The 21709-nt window shown below is 37.1% G+C and overlaps 3 protein-coding genes across 4 annotated transcripts in view; all 3 read left to right on the top strand.

The window, feature by feature from the left end:
• Positions 1-3879, top strand: part of LOC107556506 (uncharacterized) — a 19665-nt gene extending 15786 nt beyond the window's left edge. The window contains exons 4-9 of the mRNA XM_016239643.1: positions 1055-2043; positions 2505-2616; positions 2692-2833; positions 3252-3392; positions 3537-3662; positions 3778-3879. Coding sequence (XP_016095129.1) covers positions 1055-2043; positions 2505-2616; positions 2692-2833; positions 3252-3392; positions 3537-3662; positions 3778-3879 — 1612 coding nt within the window. The remainder of the gene's footprint in view (positions 1-1054; positions 2044-2504; positions 2617-2691; positions 2834-3251; positions 3393-3536; positions 3663-3777) is intronic.
• A 3066-nt stretch (positions 3880-6945) lies between these two features.
• Positions 6946-11010, top strand: LOC107556524 (polyadenylate-binding protein-interacting protein 2B-like). The gene is made up of 4 exons (XM_016239663.1): positions 6946-7103; positions 8413-8570; positions 9981-10154; positions 10310-11010. Exons 1-4 carry the CDS (start codon positions 7097-7099, stop codon positions 10364-10366), a joined length of 396 nt encoding a protein of 131 aa, XP_016095149.1. The 5' UTR covers positions 6946-7096; the 3' UTR covers positions 10367-11010.
• Positions 11011-11094: 84 nt separating this feature from the next.
• LOC107556522 (docking protein 2-like) lies at positions 11095-20747 on the top strand. 2 transcript variants are annotated; one of them, XM_016239660.1, is made up of 7 exons: positions 11095-11209; positions 12737-12899; positions 16535-16740; positions 17503-17802; positions 18435-18507; positions 18742-18914; positions 19833-20747. In XM_016239660.1, exons 3-7 carry the CDS (start codon positions 16684-16686, stop codon positions 20730-20732), a joined length of 1503 nt encoding a protein of 500 aa, XP_016095146.1. In that variant the 5' UTR covers positions 11095-11209; positions 12737-12899; positions 16535-16683; the 3' UTR covers positions 20733-20747. The 2 variants fall into 2 exon arrangements, with proteins under 2 accessions (XP_016095146.1, XP_016095147.1); XM_016239661.1 differs by lacking the exon at positions 11095-11209 and having other exon boundaries at positions 12646-12899; positions 16599-16740.
• Positions 20748-21709: the final 962 nt, after the last annotated feature.

Here is a 21709-nt window from a genome sequence, read left to right as displayed (position 1 = left end):
AGCTGAATTTCTCAGACCACATTCCTAAAACTGCCCGGTCCTGCAGATTTGCTTTATTCAACATTAGGCAGATCAGGCCCTTTCTTTCAGAACATGCAACAAAACTCCTTGTTCAGGCTCTTGTTCTATCCAGGCTGGACTATTGCAATGCTCTCTTGGCAAGTCTTCCAGCCACTTCTATCAAACCTCTACAATTAATCCAAAATGCTGCTGCAAGATTAATCTTTAATGAGCCGAAAAGAACGCCCCTCACACCTCTGTTCATCAATTTGCACTGGCTACCAGTAACTGCTCGCATAAAATTCAAGGCATTAATGTTTGCCTACAAAACCACCACTGACTCTGCACCCCTTTACCTAAATTCATTACTTCAGAGTTATGTGCCCTCTAGAAGCTTGCGTTCTGCAAGTGAATGGCGTATTATTGTGCCATCTCAAAGAGGCACTAAATCACTTTCACAGACTTTTTCATTAACTGCTGCCTACTGGTGGAATGACTTGCCCAACTCAATCCGAGCAGCTGAGTCCTTACCCATCTTCAAGAAAAGACTAAAAACACATCTGTTTTATCTTTATTTGACCCTCTAACTCTAGCACTTTCTATTCTATTTTAATTCTACTTTTCTATTTATCTTCTTTTTTATTTAAAAAAAATAACAAAAAAACGAACACTAGCTTTCTATTTTTTATTTTCTATCTACTTGTTTTTCTTTGTGTGTGTGTATATATATATATATATATATATATAATACCTTGCTACATGTAACCGAGACTTGTCATTTGCACTTATATATTTTTGCTCTTTTGTTAGTTTTGATTGCTTCTATTGTCCTCATTTGTAAGTCGCTTTGGATAAAAGCGTCAGCTAAATGACTAAATGTAAATGTAAATATCATAGTTATTTAACTCTGGAATTATATATGAATTACATTTTCAAAGCATTTTAAAATAAATTGATAGAGCCAGAAAAAAATGACCCAGGTGCTGAATGTAATAGTTTGAATGATTCATAAATAGATATGCCTCTTTTTTTATTCCCCCCCCCCCCCCCACAGACTTCCACATGCTGCTCAAATCAACACCAGGCCAGTGTGTTTGTCTCAAATGAGCAGTGTTTTCAATAGTGTGCCACTACTATTTGGAACAGCACAAGCTTTCCTATTGAGACTAGCACAACTTGAAGCTCAGTTGGTTTTGAACCTGATTAGTAATGTTGCAGCTGTAAATAATAGCAGTTATGGGAACCCCCTTGTTCCTTTAAATCTCTTACAGCCTGTTGGCATTCAAAGAGCCACATTTTTGAGCATGTACCAGCACCCAGGGGGTTTTAAAAACATGGATTCCATACCTCACATGATTAGCCACCCCTCAACATCTGTCACAGACATTAATTCAGTAATTTCCTATAAGGAGAGTGGTGCCCTTCTAGCAAAAGAGATCATTCAGGAGAAAGCTCTAGGTCCCATCATGAATAACACAACGTTGCCACTGCAAGCATCTGAGGAAGCTCTTGTTAGATCCAGTCACAACCATCTTGGCAAACATTTCACCTTCAAACCAGACGTGGACTGTTCTCAATATCAGTCAATGATAGCCAAAGCAATGATGCCTCCTGACAGACCTCAAACCGAAGAAGCAGAGCCAAAGCAACAAACAATGCTGTATTTTCCAACAGACAACCTGAACAAAGCTTTGACCAGCCTTGGCCTTTCTCTTGAGGATCTAGAATTACTCAGCCATTGCCCAGACAACCAGTTAACAACAGAGAATCTCCCCTTCATTATACAAGACATTCAACAGCACAAAGGAACAAAGGACATTAAATATGGCCATGCTACATGGAACTCATCTGATCAAGTGGAATCATCCAGGGGGTCATCATACGCTCATGGGGAACAGAGGAATCAAAGGATTATTAACGGTGAATGGCAAGAATCCCATTCCCATAGATCCCTCAGCCCTGAAAAATGCTGCCCATCTGAACTCATTCATGAGCACTTCTCGACCCAGTCTAAAACACTGAAAAGAATAAGACATTCATCAGGTGAGTTGTTATTACATCTACAAATGATGCATCAACAACAATGCAGCTTATCTAAAATGTTGGTTGGAAAATTGCAACATCACACCAAATTACTGCTGTATCTATCTATCTATCTATCTATCTATCTCTCTATCTATCTATCTATCTAATGTTTTATATTACTCCATAATCATTTATTCAAACTAACTGTGTTTTTTGAAGTTGCAGATGCTGAAGCCTTTTATTTATTTGAGTGTTTGTTTTTTGGAGTTGTATTTATTGTACATTTATTTCTTCAGGTTTAATGCTGTCATCCTATTTAAAATTGGTTGTTTATTGTTGTTGTTGTTGTTAATAATAATAATAATAATAATTGTTTTGGGGCAAGAAACATACAGTACAGCTGTAACATTAGAAATTATCATATAATCATTGTTTCTTTTCCAGGAAAATAATCATATAATCATGGTTTTCTTTTCCAGGAAGAGGCTCAAATTCCTTCCTAAAGAGGCTGCAACATGGGTCTGCTGAGGTCACCAGGTGGAGGAGGCCTGGTTCAGTCTATTTTCCCCCTCACTCAAAATGCAGCACAAGGCAAGAGTTTGTCTCTTTAGACTGTAATAAAGCAATACACTATACTACACAAAGAACCTTGTCTTCTTCACGCAGATCTACCACTTACAATGGCATGAAAAAAGGTCATCAACAATCTTCATTTCCAGTCAAATCTGCAAAATCTGAAGTAACCACTGATTCCATGAACATTCAGATGCCAGTAACTAAGATGACTGCAAAAACATCAGCACAGACTGTAAGTTCTGAGAGGAGTATTAGAGATACTGATGGTTTTGATGAGATTATGGTGATAACTGAACTTCATGCCCTCAAAGCAAAACTCTTCTAGAGGGTGTTTTATAAAGGTTTTTATTTTCTAGTGTGAACTGTGATCACTACCAGCATAATGATTGAAATACCACCATTAAACCATTAAAGTATCAGCTTAGTCTCAACATTGCAGCCTGAAAATAACAAGATAGGCATCTCGAATGGTTAGCACCAACAGTCCCATGATACCAAATGAACAAATGTGAAACAGTGACCTCTGGTGGTGGGAGAATCGCTCAGTTTCAGAGGGGAAACACTACAGACTGTGCGCTGTAATAAAGCGAACTCCACTCTTTTAGCAAAGCAGTTCACTTTTTTCTCATCGTTCCCTTGTTTTCCAACAGAAGGGTGTGATTCGTGTGTCTGGAATCCCTCTTGATTACTCTGAGAGTGAACTCATCAAAATGGCATCTCCCTTTGGTCACCCTGTTGAGGTATTAATGGCAACTGAGGTTGACACAACAACCTGTCTAGAATGGAAGAAGGTATGTGCTATTGTGGCCTGGTGTTTATTTTAACAAACAAATATATTATTTTCAAAACTAATTTCCAGTAAAAGTACAGCACTTTTATCAGTTTGTGTGTGTGTGTGTGTGTGTGTGTGTGTGTGTGTGTGTGTGTGTTTCCAGGCTTTACTGATGTTTCCAACTGAATTCTCAGCCCAGGAGATGGTGAAGGTTTACTCTGCTATCCCAGTTCACATGAGGCAGCAAAGTTTAGAGCTGGTGTCCCAAATGGTTGACTTTAGTTCACCTGTGAGTTAACACACTAATGGACGGAAACAATTTTATAATTAATATTTTCTTGCATAAATACTTCATTATTTTGCTCATTTTCTCTGAGGGTTTAATGTAGCTACTTATACTTTAGGTGTCAGTGTTTCATGCTTTTGTGGGACCATCATTATCAAATGCAAGTATCACTTGTTCTGGAGCCATTTCAAATATTCAATCTTTTAAAAATAATAATTAAAAAAAAAAACATTTTCATAAGATTTGTCAAACTTCCATCCATTCTTTATACCTCCTAACAAGACGTCCCACTATCTTTTAGGGGCTGCTGACGCCTTTGGACCATTTGCTGGTTGTATGTAATGTTCCCAATCAGCCCTGTGCTGTTACAGGAGTGCTACGGCTGCTAAAGCCTTTTGGACAAGTTTTCAGATCTCTGGTACTTCATGGAAACAAGGTAAACTATGCTGCTGCAGAACAGTAAAAACGTTCCGCGAACAGCATATATAAAATAAGAAAAACTCAAATGCATTGGGTTGTTTGAAAAGTATGTGAAAACATTAGAGAATTTTACTTTATTTCAATGGTCTATGTTTTCTCAGGTTTTACCTATTTGTCTTTTTGAGTCTAAAATATAAATGAATTGATGATATATTTGTTGTTTGTTTGTCTTCATAACTAGTTGGATGTAGATCAGTGCCTTGGGAACAATAGCAGCATCCAGATGATTTTAGAGATGGAATCCGCTTCTGTTGCTGTATCTGTATATGAGTGGTCTCAAAAAATTCCTTGTCTTTATCACAAGCATCATCTCTCTTTCCTCAGAGGATGTAATACACAGAAAAATACATCTGCGGTCAATTCAGCCTAATATCCTCACAGTTTTGTCCCCTTAAATGTATATTTGTATTATCTTTGTAATAAAATACAATGAAACTAGGTCATAAGAAGTATCATTGTCTGTCTTTCTCCTTTTATAAAGTTCAGCAGTATCAAGCAGTAGAAATAATAATTGTAACTACAGTCACTACAATACCCATAGTCGAGGAAATCCCAGAAATATCAGGGAACTTTAAAAGTCATGAAAAATATAGAATCATACTTAAAAATCTAGTGATCACAATTAACTGGAAAGGTCATGGAAAAGTCACTTGGAATGCATAAGTCAGAAATAGTAAGAACCCTGTCAATTATGTTAAATTATTAAATTATATAACATGGTTGTATGATTTTAATTGTTGGATCAGTAAAAAGGTCAAGTTAGTCATGGTGACAAACCCAATCACAGTTTTAAAGAGTTAATTCACCCCCAAAAATCAAAATTAAAAATCATTTACTCACCCTCACATTTTCGTTATCAAATTAAATCACTTTTTTCCACACGAAATTAGAATTTATGCTTTTTCCCCATACAGTGAGTGAAAACATTAGTAACAGCGGCCAGAGGTGAATTTTCACTACTAGAAAACACACCACAGTGTACTTCACTACGCCTTAAAAGGATAGTTCACCCAAAAATTATATTATGTCATCATTTACTCACCTCTACTCGTTCTAAAACTTTATGTGTTTCTTTCTTCTGTTGAACACAAAAGAAGACATTCTGAAGAATGGTAACCAAACAGTTGATGGTATTGACTGATTTTTTTTTCTATGCTACTATATGGAAGACAATTGTTGAACAGTACAAGAAACACATCGTCAAAAACGGTCGTTCCCTGACCGGGAATCGAGGACGAATATAGTAGGCTACTCAAATAACAAACTCAAATTTAGGCTACAACTTCGTCAATGTCGCTGATGTAAATATGCAACCTGTGACGTAGCATTTTGCTGTTTATCGTGTATCATTTCATATTTTATTGTTTCACATATTGTAATTAAATCAATATATAGTAGACCTACAGCCTACTGTGTTGTATCAAAGACTATTGAATACCCTAGCCTATATGCCTTAAAGGGACTTTGGTTGTATTCCGTATTGGAGTTACGTTTGTTTATAACATCTGGGTCATTGTTCTCTACCTTAAAATGTTGTAAATGAGTGTCTTTGTACTAATTTTCTTTTTAAAAAATCAACGGTTGTTATATTAAACATTTCAGTGGGTTATATCAGATCTAAATCTGGGTTAATGACACAATTTTATAAGAGGTTACATCTCATGATGCTTTATCCAAAATAAGCGACTTGCAGCGCATCTGTCCATTGGAAATCAAACAACCATACTTACATTTGATTTTTGCCAGTGCTTGTGCATTTCCTGAGTCACCTTCAAGTACAGGCAAAGAGATGTATTTTGGCGTAAAACCAAGTCTTTTTTCACTGAATTTGCATGCAGGTTAAACCCTCCCAAATGTGTGATGCCTTCCAAAAAACTAAAATCACATATTAATAATAAACTAACGTGTTTAAAAACAACGAAATTGACCCGTTTATTAAGATCTATAGATTTGTTATTATTTTAATTTTATGAATGGCTCTTTAAAATGTTGCCTGAATGATGCGACTGGAAGTATCTATTTTAAAATTAAAGGGTTAATTGATCTTTGAATTCACTTTAAAGGGGTTCTATTATGCGTTTTCACTTTTTCAACTTTAGTTAGTCTGTAATGTTGCTGTTTGAGCATAAAAAAGATCTGCAAAGTTACAAAGCTCGAAGTCCACTTCAAAAGGAGATATTTTATTTAACACAAATCACTTTCAAAACCTACAACGAACGACTCGTTTGGACTACAACGCATATTTTCCGGGATTTGTGATATCACAAATATCGACGAATGGGACGAGACCTGGTTGAGCTGCTCTAGAGAAGGCAACGAGTGTTATCACTATGTCGGAGACACGCTAGCTTTCCCAAGGCAGACAAACTTACAATCATCTGGGTTTAAATCGCGCTCAAATTGATTTGATTTTGACGCAATATTTACACTGAAGCTCGCAGGCGGCTATGGTAAGGGGCATGACATTTCCCGACCAGGCGCCGAGTACTGCCAATCACAACACACACTGGCCCAGCTAACCAATCACAGCACATTTCGTATTTCAGAAGGCGGGCCTTCTTTGATACAGGAACTATTCGAGCCGTTCATGCCAGACTGGGGAGAGAGGTGTTGTAATAATGTAAAATATGTGAAAAATAATGTGTTTTTCGAACAAGCTAGTATGAGAGCCTGTTCTAGTACACCCCCAAAACAAAACCAAGACTTTGTAAGAGCATAATAGGACCCCTTTAAAATCATGCCACTGTCTCTTTAAACCTGACCATTTTGCAGTCCCGAGCTTTTGAAATACCGATGATGGCCTTCAGGAGGCGCCAGCGACATGTTTGTTTGAAAGGCCCACATGAGCACTCTGACGTAGCGTTGAAATCTAGCCAGGTAACGGTGTAGCTGCAAACAGGAAAATTACCTTTTAGTCGACTTATTTGGCGATAGGTGTGAGGGACAGAAGTGTTACCATGCCGGGTAAGTCCTCTTCACAGTTCAGGTCTTTGAAAGGAGTTATGTTTAATCTTTTAGACTCTGTAAGTGCAGTGTGCTGCTCTCACTCTTTGTTTTGTAAAATGGTAACTTAGCTAGCGCTGAATGCGTAGAATAGCGATATATAAGTAAACTGACACATTTAGCGTGCAGTATAAAGCAAATTGAGCCGTTAAAGGCTCACTTGGCACAGTTTGTGTGAAGCGCAGTGTACATTGAGGCCTAGTGTATGTGATGCAGTCGTGTGGCTAACTCACGCATCCACCATGCTCCTTCGTTTACTTAACGAAACCCTTTCAAACTTAACTAACGTTACTTACAACAACTAGTGGCAGTTTTTGCATCGATGACATTCAAATAACTTTTAAAACGTTAGTCTGCAAGGCAAGGAAACATTTTTTTCACGTGGAAATACTGCTGTTGTTGTTATGGCTCGAGCTAACACGCATAGCTTCACAATATACGCTCACAAACGTAAAATTAGAGCAAGTGTTTTATTTGAAGGCACGATATATCTTCCAGCAAAAAGGAGGCTGTTTTAATTGGAAGCTTTTTAAAATGGTTTATGCTATAGATAGTTTTCTCTGGAGCCATAGCCAGGCCTCATGTTACAATGAATCAAATCCATGTGGAGAAAGATGGTGTCGAGACTGACCTCCTCTTTGTCTCATTTATGCAACACACTGATAGTTAGTAGCAGATAGTTATATAATGTTCTTTAAACCAGTGGTTCCCAACCCTGGTTCTGGAGGCACACCAACACTGCACGTTTTGCATGTCTCCTTAATCAAACACGCCTGATTCAGGTCATCAGCTCATTAGTAGAGACTCCAAGACCTGGAATTGGTGTGTCAGAGAAAGGAGACATGCAAAATGTGCCGTGTTGAGGTGCCTCCAGGACCAGGGTTGGGAACCACTGCTTTAAACCATGTGTTACTCACTGTGTCGTGTCGCAAGTATTAGAAGAGCTTGATAAACATGATTGTGCCTTCATTTTGTAATATTGAATGTCTAATTTGCTAGCAAGTTTTGTGTTTGTGCATGACACAATCTTAAACAGAGAGGGACAAATCATTCTTACTGTGATAACAATGACTTGAAATTAAATTTGCATATATATATATATATATATATATATATATCGTGCACATTGAGTAAAGTTTTACTGATGCATATAATCTAGACTAATTAAATTCAATGTCCCAAAAGACGTCTTTTGTTTATTAGTTTAATGTGTGTGATAGTGGATGTGGTAATTCAGTATTAGTATTAATATAGCATTTTATACCTCCAGAACCTGCTGATATTAACAGTCCAGAGGTAGCAAAGACACCAGGAGGCGGCAGCGGATCAGGGAAGGATGAGAATGTTGTGAATGGACACAAGGAGGGGGACGCCAACCCCTTCGCAGAGTACATGTGGATGGAGAACGAGGAGGAGTACAATAGACAGGTCAGTGTGAACCTGCTTGAACGTATACATGTCTGCTGTATGTGTACTTCTAAATAGGATTCACAAGATCGGTTAAAGTTATTACAGGAAATTCACACAAAAATTGCCATTTACTTACCCTTGTGTCATTGCAAACCTTTGTGACTTTCTTCCATAAAAGCATTTTAATTTGAATGTATGGTTGTCAAACATTCACATGCAGTCAAGTGTGGCAGAATTTTTACAGAAAGATATTCTAATCTCTTTTCCATCGCACTGTGAATAAATCTGGCCAACCAATAAGATTCATACTTTTGGTGAAAATAGAAACCTGATTGGCTGTTAAAAAAAAACAACAACAACATGTAAATGCTATTGTGTGACAATGCAGTGTCCTTAGTAACTGGGATAACCAGGGTATTTCTGCTTTTTTTATAAGCACCACCTACTGTCAAGAGAGTAGGCTTACATTTTCATTCAACCTGTATGCCGTTATTTACGCATTGGTCTGAACAGGCAAATCGCATGCAAAAAATCGACCTGAATTTGTAAACGGGCATTTAGGCTGGATGTTAGAGGTTCCATTTCCATGCAAGTGAAGTGGATGGTGATTTATGTGTGGCAAAAGTCATTCACTTTTAATCTTCCCTTGTGCTGTAGTTCTCAAATCTCATTTGCAGTCATGTTTTTCAACTGGCCATGTTGTGGTTGGTCTTGTTACTTAAGAACTAATAGTGTTTTGTGTCAATGTCATCAAACCTGGCTTAATGTGATAAAAGACAGCTTTTTCTTTATTGAACACATGCATGAGTGAGATTTGTGAACTATATTGGAGGGGATGGTTTTTAAGTGAATAAGGCTATTGCAATATAGTGCACAAGTTATATGAAATACTTTAGGCTGCTTTTTGTTCATTTATTTTTATTTTAGTGATGGACCAATATTTTTTAATTTTTTTAAAATGATAAATACTGATTATTTGTGTATGTCTGAGAAATCATATAATTTATGATTTGTTTCCTGTCTTGGGGTTTTGTTGTAATGCAAACCACTATTTATTGCTGTATATTAACACAAATTGTTTGAGAGCAAGCATCTTTGAGCGAGACAGTCTATCACTGCGTACCGTCTGACTGCTGCAACCGACGTTACATCAAGTCTCAAGTTACATAGTCTGACTTTTCACGTTTGCAGTTTAATTTGTTTTTTTCCACCATTTGCAGTGTGTTTGGTCTCTCCATCTCTAACTGTACAGCAAGTCAGAAGAATTACCGTAATGACTCTTGAAAAGTGGTGCCTTAAAGTGCATACACTTTAGATTTATATTCTTAAAACAAACCAGCATAATCAGCTGAATTACAACATGCCTAGTATGAATCCATACAGTAGCCAATGACTGCAAAATTTTGATGGATCGTCATCTTGCTGCAGGTGGAGGAGGAACTCTTGGAGCAGGAGTTTCTTGAACGCTGTTTCCAGGAAATGTTGGAGGAGGAGGATCAGGATTGGTTCATTCCTGCCAGAGACCTTCCCCCTGGAGTAGGGCAGATCCAACAGCAGTTAAGCGGGCTGTCAGTCAGTGACGGAAATGCCGAAGACATCGCAGTAAGTATTACAGTGTAATGATTTGATGCTTGATTTACAGGTATTTAAGCTAAACAAATCTCACATCATTCCTGAAAGGAAACCACTTTGTAGACCTCAGATGAACTTTGGTGACATTTTAATGGTCTAATATGTACGTCTTCTTTCTTCCACAGCGCAAGAGCAGTTTGAACCCAGAGGCCAAGGAGTTTGTTCCAGGCGTGAAATACTAGAGACCCTCCAGTTAGGGGCTCCTTTATAGAGACTTTATGTGACCGCTGGTGGCCAGGGGTCACCCTCACACATACTTCAATCATCCTGGGGTTGTGTGGGGCTTGATGGGGTGGGGCTTGTGGGTGGGGGGTGGTACTGGATGCTCTTCTATAAGCTTTTTATTTCCGTCTGTCTCCATGTATAATGTGGGCGGGTTACTCAGTGTAATGTTCCTATTGGACCGCTGCAGATTGCGACTAGTTCTCCTGGAAGATCTTTGTATTAATCTCAGAGGAACAGTTATGTGATTTCCACTATTGTGATAGTGACTAGCAGTTTGCCCCCGTGTCATTGCCATTTTCTTTTTTCCTGTCTTCTGTTTTATTTTCTTCAAAAGGAAGCTTGGTGGGGAGGTGCGTGTCATAAGAGTGGGAAGGGAAAGGGCTGGGACAAAGGAAACCTGACATTACAAGGACCGTTGATGGGTGGACCATTCTATGATGAACAGAACTGGTGGCAGCTGACAACTTTTGAGGGATTTTCACAGAAACATTTTTTTCCGGTTGCTTTTCTCCTTCCTCCGTTGAAGTTCTGTCACAGTGTGCAACATGCATTAACAAAAATGGAAAAAAAATCAAATAAAACAAGCAGGTTCCCTCTTGGACATGTTGTTCTGTCCCATGATGTCTTGTGTTTGTGCATTCAAAGTACTGTAAGCTAAATCTCAGTCCTGACCATTCTCAAGCAGTCTTTTGGCTGGTATCAGGGGAGATTAGACCAGTGAGATTTTACAGTGCTTCAAGCAAACTGGACTGGTCATTGGAGTTTTGGGTAGGCCTGCAGAGGATTAAATGCATCAAATGGTGAGCTGTGTAATTACTTCAATAATGTAAAAGGTTAAAAAAAAAGCATAGTTCAGCTGCTACAAAATGATTTCTAATGTCACAATGAACATTCATTGTTCTTAAATGAATAGTTACCCAAAAATGAAATTTGCTTGAGTTTACTCATCCTCAGGTTATCCAAGATGTAGATTAGTTTATTTCTTCATCGGAACAGATTTGGAGAAATTTAGCATTACATCACTTGCTCACCAATGAATTATCTGCAGTGAATGGGTGCCGTCAGAATGAGAGTCCAAACAGCTGATAAAAACACACTATAATCCACACAACTAGTCCATCAGCTAATGTCTTGTGAAGTGAAAACCTGCACGTTTATAAGGCATTTTAACTTTAAACAGTCACATCTGGCCAAAATACAAGCCCAAAACAACTTTCTTCCAGTAAGAAAGTCCATCCACTTTTGTTCTCTTACATTAAAATCAACCAACATATTTGTTGGAACTGTTTTGGCCTGTTTTCGCTTGTAAACGGTGCCTGATCTGTGCATATTTCTCTCTTGATTCAGACAAAATGACCTTTTTACCTGGTGAAAGCAATGTTATAGATCGAGGACTCCTATTTTAGCCATAAACAACAGTTTGAAGTTACCCTGATCGATTTGTTTATTACAAAGCTGCAGCTTTTGGATTATTCTTGTGGATTATTATGTTTTTATCAGCTTTGTGCACTCATTCTGACAGCACCCATTCACTGCAGAGGATCCATTAGTGAGCAAGTAATATAATACTACATTTCTCCAAATTTATTCTGATGAAGAAAATACTCATATACATCTTGGGTGGCCTGAGGCTGTTAATTTTCAGCAAATTTTGATTTTAGAGTGAACTATTCCCTTAATTGACAGATACAGTATATTGTAAATTGTCAGCAGTACTTGTTCTTTTTTAATGCATTGAAATGAGGGGTTTTCCCTGTGTCTGTGGTCTCATGGTTACTCCATTGACTGGACAGCCTAAACAGCAGTACAAAGTCACTCGGATAGCACATTTTTATTGTATGATTGTTTCAATCTATTCTGTATTTGCCTAGAGCACTATTTGGATTACCCAGGTGCAGACAGATACACCATGTATTGCTTAATCAGACACTTAAGACAGAAACACATGTCATAGTGAAACTGCTCCACCTTTTGGAAAAAGGGATTGTATTTTTTCTACTTATAAGGACAAAGAATTTTTCATATTAACATTCCAAATTTTTTTGATTAATGGATGTTTTATTCATTTTTATTATTATTATTATTGAATTGTAAAGTGTTGCACCAGTTACTTTTTGCCCATTTTGTTTTTGATCCTTAAAGCTGCTTATATTGTGTTGATAAAATTATTTAACATAAGGTAATTTGCCATGATTTTTCAAAGATGCCCTGTCCCATAGGTAATGTTCTGATACTTTCCACACTGTTTATAGATGTATGCAGATCTTATATATTACCTTATTAACTGTCTTTGCATTATTTCTTTTTTGTTCGGCATTCCCTTACAGCTAGCAGGTGTACAGTATAAGTTTGGCCGTAGATCTGTGGAACAGAGGATATGAATGGCAACGCAGATGAAGTGAGGACCAATAGTCTGGACACACCGCTGTGGCTATTTCTTGCTGAATACTTTGACATTCAACAATTGAATAATTTCAGAGGATGATGAAGGTTAGATGTACTTAATCCTTCATTAAGTAATAGTGTGAAAGATGTGTTTATGTGAATGACTGTTTGTAGACTTACTCAATATAACACCCATAAGATAATACTGTGTCTGTGAAGCTGCATGAGTTTGTCTGTGTGTGCCAGTCTGTGCATGTACAATACTTCTGAAATGAGGTTTGGAGACTATACAAACATTTTCAACTAGCTCTGTGAGTGCTTAAGGAGGGTCTCCAAAGAAAAGTACTACATTTGAAATGCTTTGTTAAACGTTAAATTGCAATATATTATGTCACCATAATTGTTCATATCTGAGTTGTAACCTTATGTTCACATAAATTCAGTTTTTGAAAAGTTGCTAATAATTAGTGGGGTACAATGTAATAAATTTTTATAAAAAATGGTGCAAATATAAAAAGATTTAAGTGGGATTTTACCCAAAGTGTAAGGCAAAAAAGGCACCCCAGAGGAGAATATATTGTATGATATAGCATAAAATTAATCCCTATATGAAAATACTGTGAAGATTTTGTTAATAAATAGAGTATATACTCAAAGCAACCAGTTTAGCAAATGGTGCACATTTTTTTTAATAATAAAAATATAGAAAACTATTTATTGCTGTTTCACAGCCCTCAGCTGCTCTAATATATGTAGTTTAAATATGGGCATATGATTCTAATTAGTGATTTAAAACTAAATCATATTTTGATCTTAATTAGGGTGACCATATTTTAGTTTTCCAAAAAGAGGACAGTGGGTGCATGCGGGGCTGGGGGGTGGTTGGTGGGTGGTTAAAGTAGTGCCCAAAGTAGCGCAATGACCATATCCCAAATATCAAAACTCAAAATATCATGTAATTTCCATACCTAAAATACATATTTTTCAGTCACTGTTATGCATATTGGTCATAAACACAGCTAAAAAGCTTCCTACCAGTGGCCCTCCTTCACAAACCTTAACATCTAGCACAGTTTTATCATAGGTAGAATGCAAAATGTTTCAATACAAGCATTTCAGTCAAATGTAATTTATGCAACATTTCAAACTTTAAACCCATGGGGGAAAATCAAGAGTTTAATAGTAGCCCAATTCCAGGCACGGCGCCAGATTTTTTTCTCTACTGGTGCTAAGGGGGGGCTAGACCAATATGTGGGGATGCTAAGAAAATTAATTATATTGTACCGCCGTCACTGCCCAATTCCATGAAAAAAACAAACAAACAAAAACCTGCATCTAACACAATCCGTGTATCATTCGATCATTCGTTTTTTGATCTAATATTGAAAGTAGAAAAATGAAAAAACGGCAAGAGTTTAATAGTAGCCCAATTCCAGGCACGGCGCCAATATGTGGGGGTGCTAAGAAAATTAATTATATTGTACCGCCGTCACTGCCCAATTCCATGAAAAAAACAAACAAACAAAAACCTGCATCTAACACAATCCGTGTATCATTCGATCATTCGTTTTTTGATTTAATATTGAAAGTAGAAAAATGAGAAAACGGCTCCTTTTCGAGAAAAAGGAGAATTCAGCTTACATTTTAGTTTTTCGTTCATGGGTGGAAAAATGAATCAACAGTTTGAATATTCGATTTCTACATGTGGGCGGGAATTAAACGCCCCTTTCTGCTGATTGGTCAGCCGAAGATCAAACCGTGCCATCATCAGTTCTTCTGCAGTATCACGCAGCAGAATAATAGTCCTCCACTGCTGCAGTTGTACGTATTAATAACCCATTTTATCAATTTCCTATTTTTCTCATCAAACAGACTAATGAATAGCTCGACACAACTCGTCTAGACAGGTCTTTCTTCGGTGTAGACCAGCGGTTCTTAAAGTGATAGGGGATCCGAGAAATAATTTGCTATAGCCTAAAGTATTTCCAGACTGTAAAGTCGCTTTTTTTATCATGATACATAGGCCTACTGTGATTTATTCCAAAATGACTTATATGATGCATTTAACGTCAAATAATCGTATTCGCTGTGGTTGATGTTTGTAGCATGTGCCAGAAAGAGAGGCGCTAAAGCAGCGCATTCTGTTGTTCTCTTTATTTTTCAAGTTTTCTCATTTTTCTACTTTCAATATGAAATAAAAAAAACTAATGATCAAATAATGCACGGATTTAACACAATCTGTGTATCATTCGATCATTCGTTTTTTGATTTAATATTGAAAGTAGAAAAATGTGAAAACTGCTCCTTTTTCATTTTTTTCATTTTTTTTCCAAAAAATAAAAACCGAGAATTCAGCTTAAATTTTTGTTTTTCATTCAGGGGTAGAAAAATGAATAAACCGCTTGAATATTTGATTTCTAGTGGGCGGGAATTAAACGCCCCTTTCTGCTGATTGGTCAGCCGAAGATCAAACCGTGCCATCATCAGTTCTTCTGCAGTATCACGCAGCAGAATAATAGTCCTCCACTGCTGCAGTCGTACGGATTAATAAACCATTTTATCAGTTTCATATTTTTCTCATTAAACAGACTAATGAATAGCTCATCTAATGACAGAGTATTAAGTTCCCTCGATGGGGGAAAAATCCAAGTGAACATCAATCAGTACTCAATATTAATTTAAACTGCTTTAAATATGACTGCTGCTTATTTCCTGTGCACTTCAAGTTATTATGCTGTGTGATACTGCGGAAGAACTGATGACGGCACGGTTTGATCTTCGGTTGACCAATCACCAGAAAGGGGCGTTTAATTCCCGCCCACATGTAGAAATCAAATATTCAAGCTGTTTATTCATTTTTCCACCCATGAACGAAAAACGAAAATTTAAGCTGAATTATTTTTTGGGAAAAAACGAAAAAGGAGCCGTGTTCTAATTTTTCTACTTTCAATATTAAATCAATACACGGATTCAACACGAGCAGCAGGAGTCAGATTTGATTGATCACGTGTTGAGAGGAGAGATGGCTGACAGACCATGCTGGAGGATTTGCTGCTCAACAGATCCTGAGTTTATTATCAAATATCTGATCTTTCTTTACACAGAATCGTGAAAGTGAACAGCGAGCGCTCATTCAAAGGAGATTTAAATACTCTGCATATTGATAGCGGCTCCCTGATGCGCAAAATTATATGCAATATTAGAATGTTTGCGGGAGCAGTTCTCCTCTTCTTCTTAGGCCCGTTGCTCCTTCCTGGAGCATAGGCCATCGACGACTGCCCTCCAGCGTTGTCTGTTCTGTGCTACAATTGCCAGCTGCCCCCGTTGCACCAAATTCTGTGACCCACCGCATTATGTGACCATAGAAGGCACTGTATTGAGCTAATCCAACCTACTCCTAAACCCAATCCTAATCCTAAACCTACCCTCACTACAGCACCTGCTAGCAACACCGAACGCATTTTTTAGAAGACATGTCTGGGACGTATGGTCACCATATCTTAATATGTTTATTTATACTTAATGTCCAACTGTAGAGAGCTGGATAACCATTTTTTATATAGTTGGCCATGAGATAGTTATTTGAGTGCCATTATCCAGTTTGATTTTTATTTATATATTGGTTATGCCAAACTGAGCCATAAATGTAGAGGAAATAAGAAAACCATTCAAATGTATAATTCAGACATAAATCAAGTGAATATTCATTGCACTAAATCAAACAATGGCTGTTTTTTAAGAGGTGGAGTCTAAGTGTACACTTACACTAACTCATGTTAAAGGCTTGGTAATATGTGTTAACAGCTAAAGGAGGTCACACATTGTGCTGTGAATGATAAACTGTTAAAGAAAGCACTTTTTCGAGCTGTCAGAGATTAAGCAAGCAGACATGGACACTCACGGGAAACAAGGTGAAGTTTACCTGCAACATCAGAAACATGGCGAGGTAAGATTGGAACGTTGTCATTTATTTTCTGGTATTGAAGACAGGCAGATGTTTTTGTGTTTGTCATCTTCAAGTCTAAAACTACAAAATGGTCGTAGCTGATCTAAATAAAACAGTTTTATTAAAATAGTTCAGAGTTTACAATGATGTTACACTTAGTATTGATATTATAGTTTGTAGCATTCAGAAACATTGGAAAAACAAAGTAGGGTAGTCATATAAAAATATATGATTTTAAGCCTGATGGTATTTGCTTGTACTTTTTAAATATAGCTCACCATGCCCCTGTGTTTTGGCATGAACTCTGGTGTAAGTTTATTTTCTGGTATGAGATAGCTGGAACAGGACTAACTCTACAAGTTGAAACTTGGTGTGCGCATCTCTGTCTTGCGTTTAGAATTACAGCACATTCCACTGATAAAAACACGCCCTCATGAAAGTGCACTTCACGTACTAGATTCAGGCCATGCCTTACACGCACACACACACACACACACACAATACATGTGAGGTAAATGAGGGATTGGCAAGAGTGAGTAATTACATACATATCTCCAACGTGACGTGCTTTTTAAGAACTTTTTAATGCTAATATTTAGCAATCCAGAGGTGTGTTCATTACCTGAAGCACAAATTCCACCTGATGGATCCATCAGTCTGAATAGATCTTATCAAATGTTATAAATCTAACTGTCATTGTATTGCAGAAACATGGATGAAGGAAAATAATACAAGTAATAATTTTCTATTTGTTCTTAACAGAAGTGGAAGCGATATTGGTTGGCCCTTCATCCGGCTAGTCAGCACGGCGTGGCACGGTTAGAATTATCAGAAGCCGTTCATGAACGGTCAACTGTGGTGGTCAGACGACATCCAGAGAGGAAAGTTGTACGTCTGGCCAACTGTGTGAGTGTCGTCAAGCTGCCGCCTCATGCAGAGGCTTGTCCAGGGGAAAACATGGCTGCTTTCTGTGTGGAGATGGAGGACAGGAGGCTTGTATTTGCAGCAGAGAAAGAAAGCTGTGGAGAATGGGTGGACATAATATGTAACAATGCCTTTCAGGTGAGGGTTTGGATTTTTCAGATATATTGTTATTACACACTACCATTCAAAGGTTTGGGGTCAGATTTTTTTTTCAAAGAAAATACTTTTATTCAGCAAGGATGCACTATACAAAAGAGTCAACATAAGTAAAGCTACTTCTGATATTACACGAGATATCTATTTTAAATAAATGTTGTTCTTTTGAACTTTCTATTCATTAAAGAATCGTGAAAAGATCACAGTTCCCACACAAAAAAAAGCACCAAATCAGCATATTACAATGATTTCTGAAGGGTCATGTGACACTGAAGACTGGAGTAATGATTGCAAAAATTCAGCTTTGCCATTACAGGGAAAAAATTATTTGTAATATATTTACATTTAAAAGCTTTTAGTACTGTATTTTTACAGTTTTTACAAATTAAATAAATGTAGCCTTGGTGAGCATTAAACAGACTTCTTTAAAAAAAACATTTTTGAAAAATCTTAGGGACCCCGAACAGTGGTGTATGTATGAAAAAAAAAAAGTTCAAGAATCTAATAAATTGAAAAATGCAGATCATTCCAGCCACATAACTGGTTATGTAATGTACTGGAGCCTTTACTCCACTCCCTGCTTGTGTTTCTCAATGGTATTCATCATTTCACAGAAACACACTAAAAGTGGGCCACAGCCAGTACCTCTTATGGAGGACAATCAGATCTACATGTCCAGAGAACAATGTGAGTACAAACAAAGGTCAAATGTATCATTCACGCTGTCATGTTCCTGAAAGGCCAGTCCCACCACTTCCTACAGTATGTCATTGCTGTATAAAGAGTGGTTTTTTTTAAAACAAGACAGCAGACAACCACCTTCATGCAGATCTGGTTTAAAACAAAAACATATGGTATAACCTTTGACCTCCGAATCACAGCTTATGTTTAATTTTGAGCTCAATGTCTCTTTCATTTTAGTGTGCGATTTTAAAGTGGTTGTACTGCAGAACGAGGCTTCAGTTCGATGTGGTCTGAAAGGACAGTACTGGCTACAAGCTGGTGAGGACATGCTAGTTCTTCAAGATCTGGAGACCAGGAGGACTGTAATGGAGTGGCCATATAAGCTGCTGCGCCGCTATGGGCGAGATAAGGTCAGCAGAAAAATACTTAATGTACATAACAGAAATAAGATTAAACAAATTGATTTAAATAAAATACAATCAGATGTGATGCTGCTTTTTTTTTTTAGAGGAAATTATAAGGTAACTCATATTTTTACTAGCAAAACAAAAAACATAATTTTAAGAATAATTACCATAAAGGTACATGTATATTCTTGTTGAATATTAACTAAAATAAATTATTTGTTAATTACTTTAAAGCATTATAATTATACACTACCAGGCAAAAGCTTGGGGTCAGTAAGATGTTTAAGTTGATAAGACTTTTATTCCATAAGGGCTCAACTGATCAAAAGTGACAGTAAAGGCATTTGCAATGTTCTAAAAAAAATTATATTTAAAATTAATGCTGATCTTTTGAACTTTATATTCATCAAAGAATCGTGAAAAAAGAAAAACTGTTTTTACAAAAAATATTAAGCTGCACTACTGTTCAACATTGATAATAAGAAGAAATGTTTCTTGAGCACCAAATCAGCATATTAGAATGATTTCTGAAGGATCATGTGACACTGAAGACAGGTGTAATGACTGCTGAAAATTCAGCTTTGCCATCACAGGAATAAATTACATTTTTAAATATATTAAAATTGAAAACAGCTGTTATAAATTGTAATATTTCACAAAATTACAGTTTAACTGTATTTTTGATCAAATAAATGCAGCCTTTGTGACAAGAAAAGACTTTGTTCAAAAACATTAAAAACCAACCCAAACTTTTGAACGCTATGTCTCAAAAATAATTTTAAAAAACTATACATTTTACAAAATTTTTACAGTAAAATGACATATATGGTAAACTCTTTTTTTCCAATATAAGGTCACTAGTTAACATGTTAAATGAGTGCTTACAAATATTTTTGACTTTCTCTCTCTGTTCCTTTCTAGATGCTGTTTTCTATAGAAGCAGGCAGGCGCTGTGAATCGGGCCCTGGAACCTTTAACTTTGAGACCAGACAGAGTGACGAGATCATTCGCCTTACTGAGTCGGCTATTCGCCTACAGAAGAGCCTTGCCGTTACTGGAGACAGGCACTCGCCACGTTCTCGTTCTCCTCGCTCACCCCTTCCAAGACGCCCTGATAGTTTTACTTTGCTTGATACGGAGGGCAGCAACAGCCCTCAGCCTTCAGACACAAAACTGCCCTTGAACCCTAATCCAGCAGATGTCCTTGGCCCAAACATATATGCTGTACATACAAAACCTTCAAGTCCTATTGGCTTAACCGAACCGAAAGATTCCATTTGCTCCTTAAAAAGCACACACTCGGATCCTGGTGGCGGTATTAGCTTGATTGAGCCTGTGTATTCAAATCCTGCGATTTTAATAGGCAGACATGAACCTGTGTGTGCAGATATAAAGACAGATCCTCTCCAATCTCATCATTGGGATGAATCAGAACCAGTGTATTCTGATCCTGCAGATGTCATCCGCCCAAAACCTAACAATTGTGTCCAAGCCAAACCGACCGACACCATTGACTACCGGCCTGTCAAGACAACACCAAACAATGGCAAGCAGCAAGAACCTGTGTACTCTGAGGTGTACAACCATGTCAAACTAAACACAAGTAAAAGACTTAACCAGAAGACTGAGGAGCCCATTTATAGTGTACCTGAGATTGTACAGTCAACTCAGAATAATAACTCTCAACAAAACAAAATGCCTGAGGAGAACCAACCCATCTACAGCAAAGTTAACAAACCACCCAAAACCCCTCAGCCATTCCATGAAAAGAAGCTAAGCCAAACACCGGAGGTCGTCTCTGAGGACCTTGGAATGATTTGATTAAATCTGTAATATGTGACCACAAAACCAGTCATAAGGGTCAATTGTTTGAAATTGAGATTGAGATCATCTAAAAGCTGAATAAATGAGCGTTCCATTTACATCAAAAATTAAACTTTAATATATTTACAGTAGGAAATTTACAAAATATCTTCATGAAATATGATCTTTACTTAATATCCTAATGATTTTTGGCATAAAAGATAAAGTCTTCACAAGTAGCTATTCATATTTAATATTTAAAATGTATGATCCCCCCCACACACACACTAATTTCATTGTTAATCCATTCTTCAAGATGTTGTGGAATGGTGACTGCTCTGTGTAACACTGATGCACATTATGAAAAATGTATCTAAAAAAAAAAAGTAAATTAAAAAAATATATATATCATTTTTGTTTTGTTTTACAAGCCCAAACATGTTGCATGTATTATTTATGTATTTTCTTGGTGTACCACAGCAGAATTAAATGATTATGTTATGAGATCTCGGCATCTTTCACAGAAAAGCTTCAGTGGCTAAAATCTCAGCAAAGCTCAGAACAGTTAAAAAATAAATAATTCCGGTATCCAGTCAAGAAACAGATTTGAAACGGTATGCGTTAGTAAACACAATTTTCATTTGGGTTGAATATTCAAAAAGCCAAACGGTTTAGCCGCAATTAACCAAACTATAACTAACAGAGTGGCCAAAACAACAGTCATAGTTTTATTAATTCAGTAAATGTATTATTGAAGAGTGTCGACGCTAGATTGGTGTGCGCTGTGAAAGAGTCTTTATGGTTTTTACGTCACTACTACTGACCGGAAGTGCATAGCGATATCAAACCCGAGCAAATGAGTGTTATTCCCACGATGTTTTGAAGATATGTCTTTACATTTTTGAATTTACTATCATTTTTATCCAGCTGCCAAATCACTGAACGTTTATTGAAACGTGCTGTAGGACGCGTAAACGTTAACCATGTCTAATCGC

This window comes from Sinocyclocheilus grahami, unplaced genomic scaffold (genome assembly GCF_001515645.1).
Source record: "Sinocyclocheilus grahami isolate Dianchi unplaced genomic scaffold, SAMN03320097.WGS_v1.1 scaffold571.1, whole genome shotgun sequence".
Classification (NCBI taxonomy): Eukaryota; Metazoa; Chordata; class Actinopteri; order Cypriniformes; family Cyprinidae; genus Sinocyclocheilus; species Sinocyclocheilus grahami.
This window is presented reverse-complemented; position numbering and strand designations above follow the sequence as displayed.

What these genes read in the sequence shown, in the direction of transcription:
- LOC107556522 (XM_016239660.1), top strand. Translation starts at nt 16,684, where the DNA reads ATGGACACTCACGGGAAACAAGGTGAAGTTTACCTGCAACATCAGAAA. An exon ending in TATGTAACAATGCCTTTCAG is followed by an intron (nt 17,803 to 18,434) that starts GTGAGGGTTTGG and finishes ATCATTTCACAG; the next exon opens with AAACACACTAAAAGTGGGCC. An exon ending in CTACATGTCCAGAGAACAAT is followed by an intron (nt 18,508 to 18,741) that starts GTGAGTACAAAC and finishes CTTTCATTTTAG; the next exon opens with TGTGCGATTTTAAAGTGGTT.
- LOC107556524 (XM_016239663.1), top strand. An exon ending in AGGAGGAGTACAATAGACAG is followed by an intron (nt 8,571 to 9,980) that starts GTCAGTGTGAAC and finishes ATCTTGCTGCAG; the next exon opens with GTGGAGGAGGAACTCTTGGA. An exon ending in GAAATGCCGAAGACATCGCA is followed by an intron (nt 10,155 to 10,309) that starts GTAAGTATTACA and finishes TTTCTTCCACAG; the next exon opens with CGCAAGAGCAGTTTGAACCC.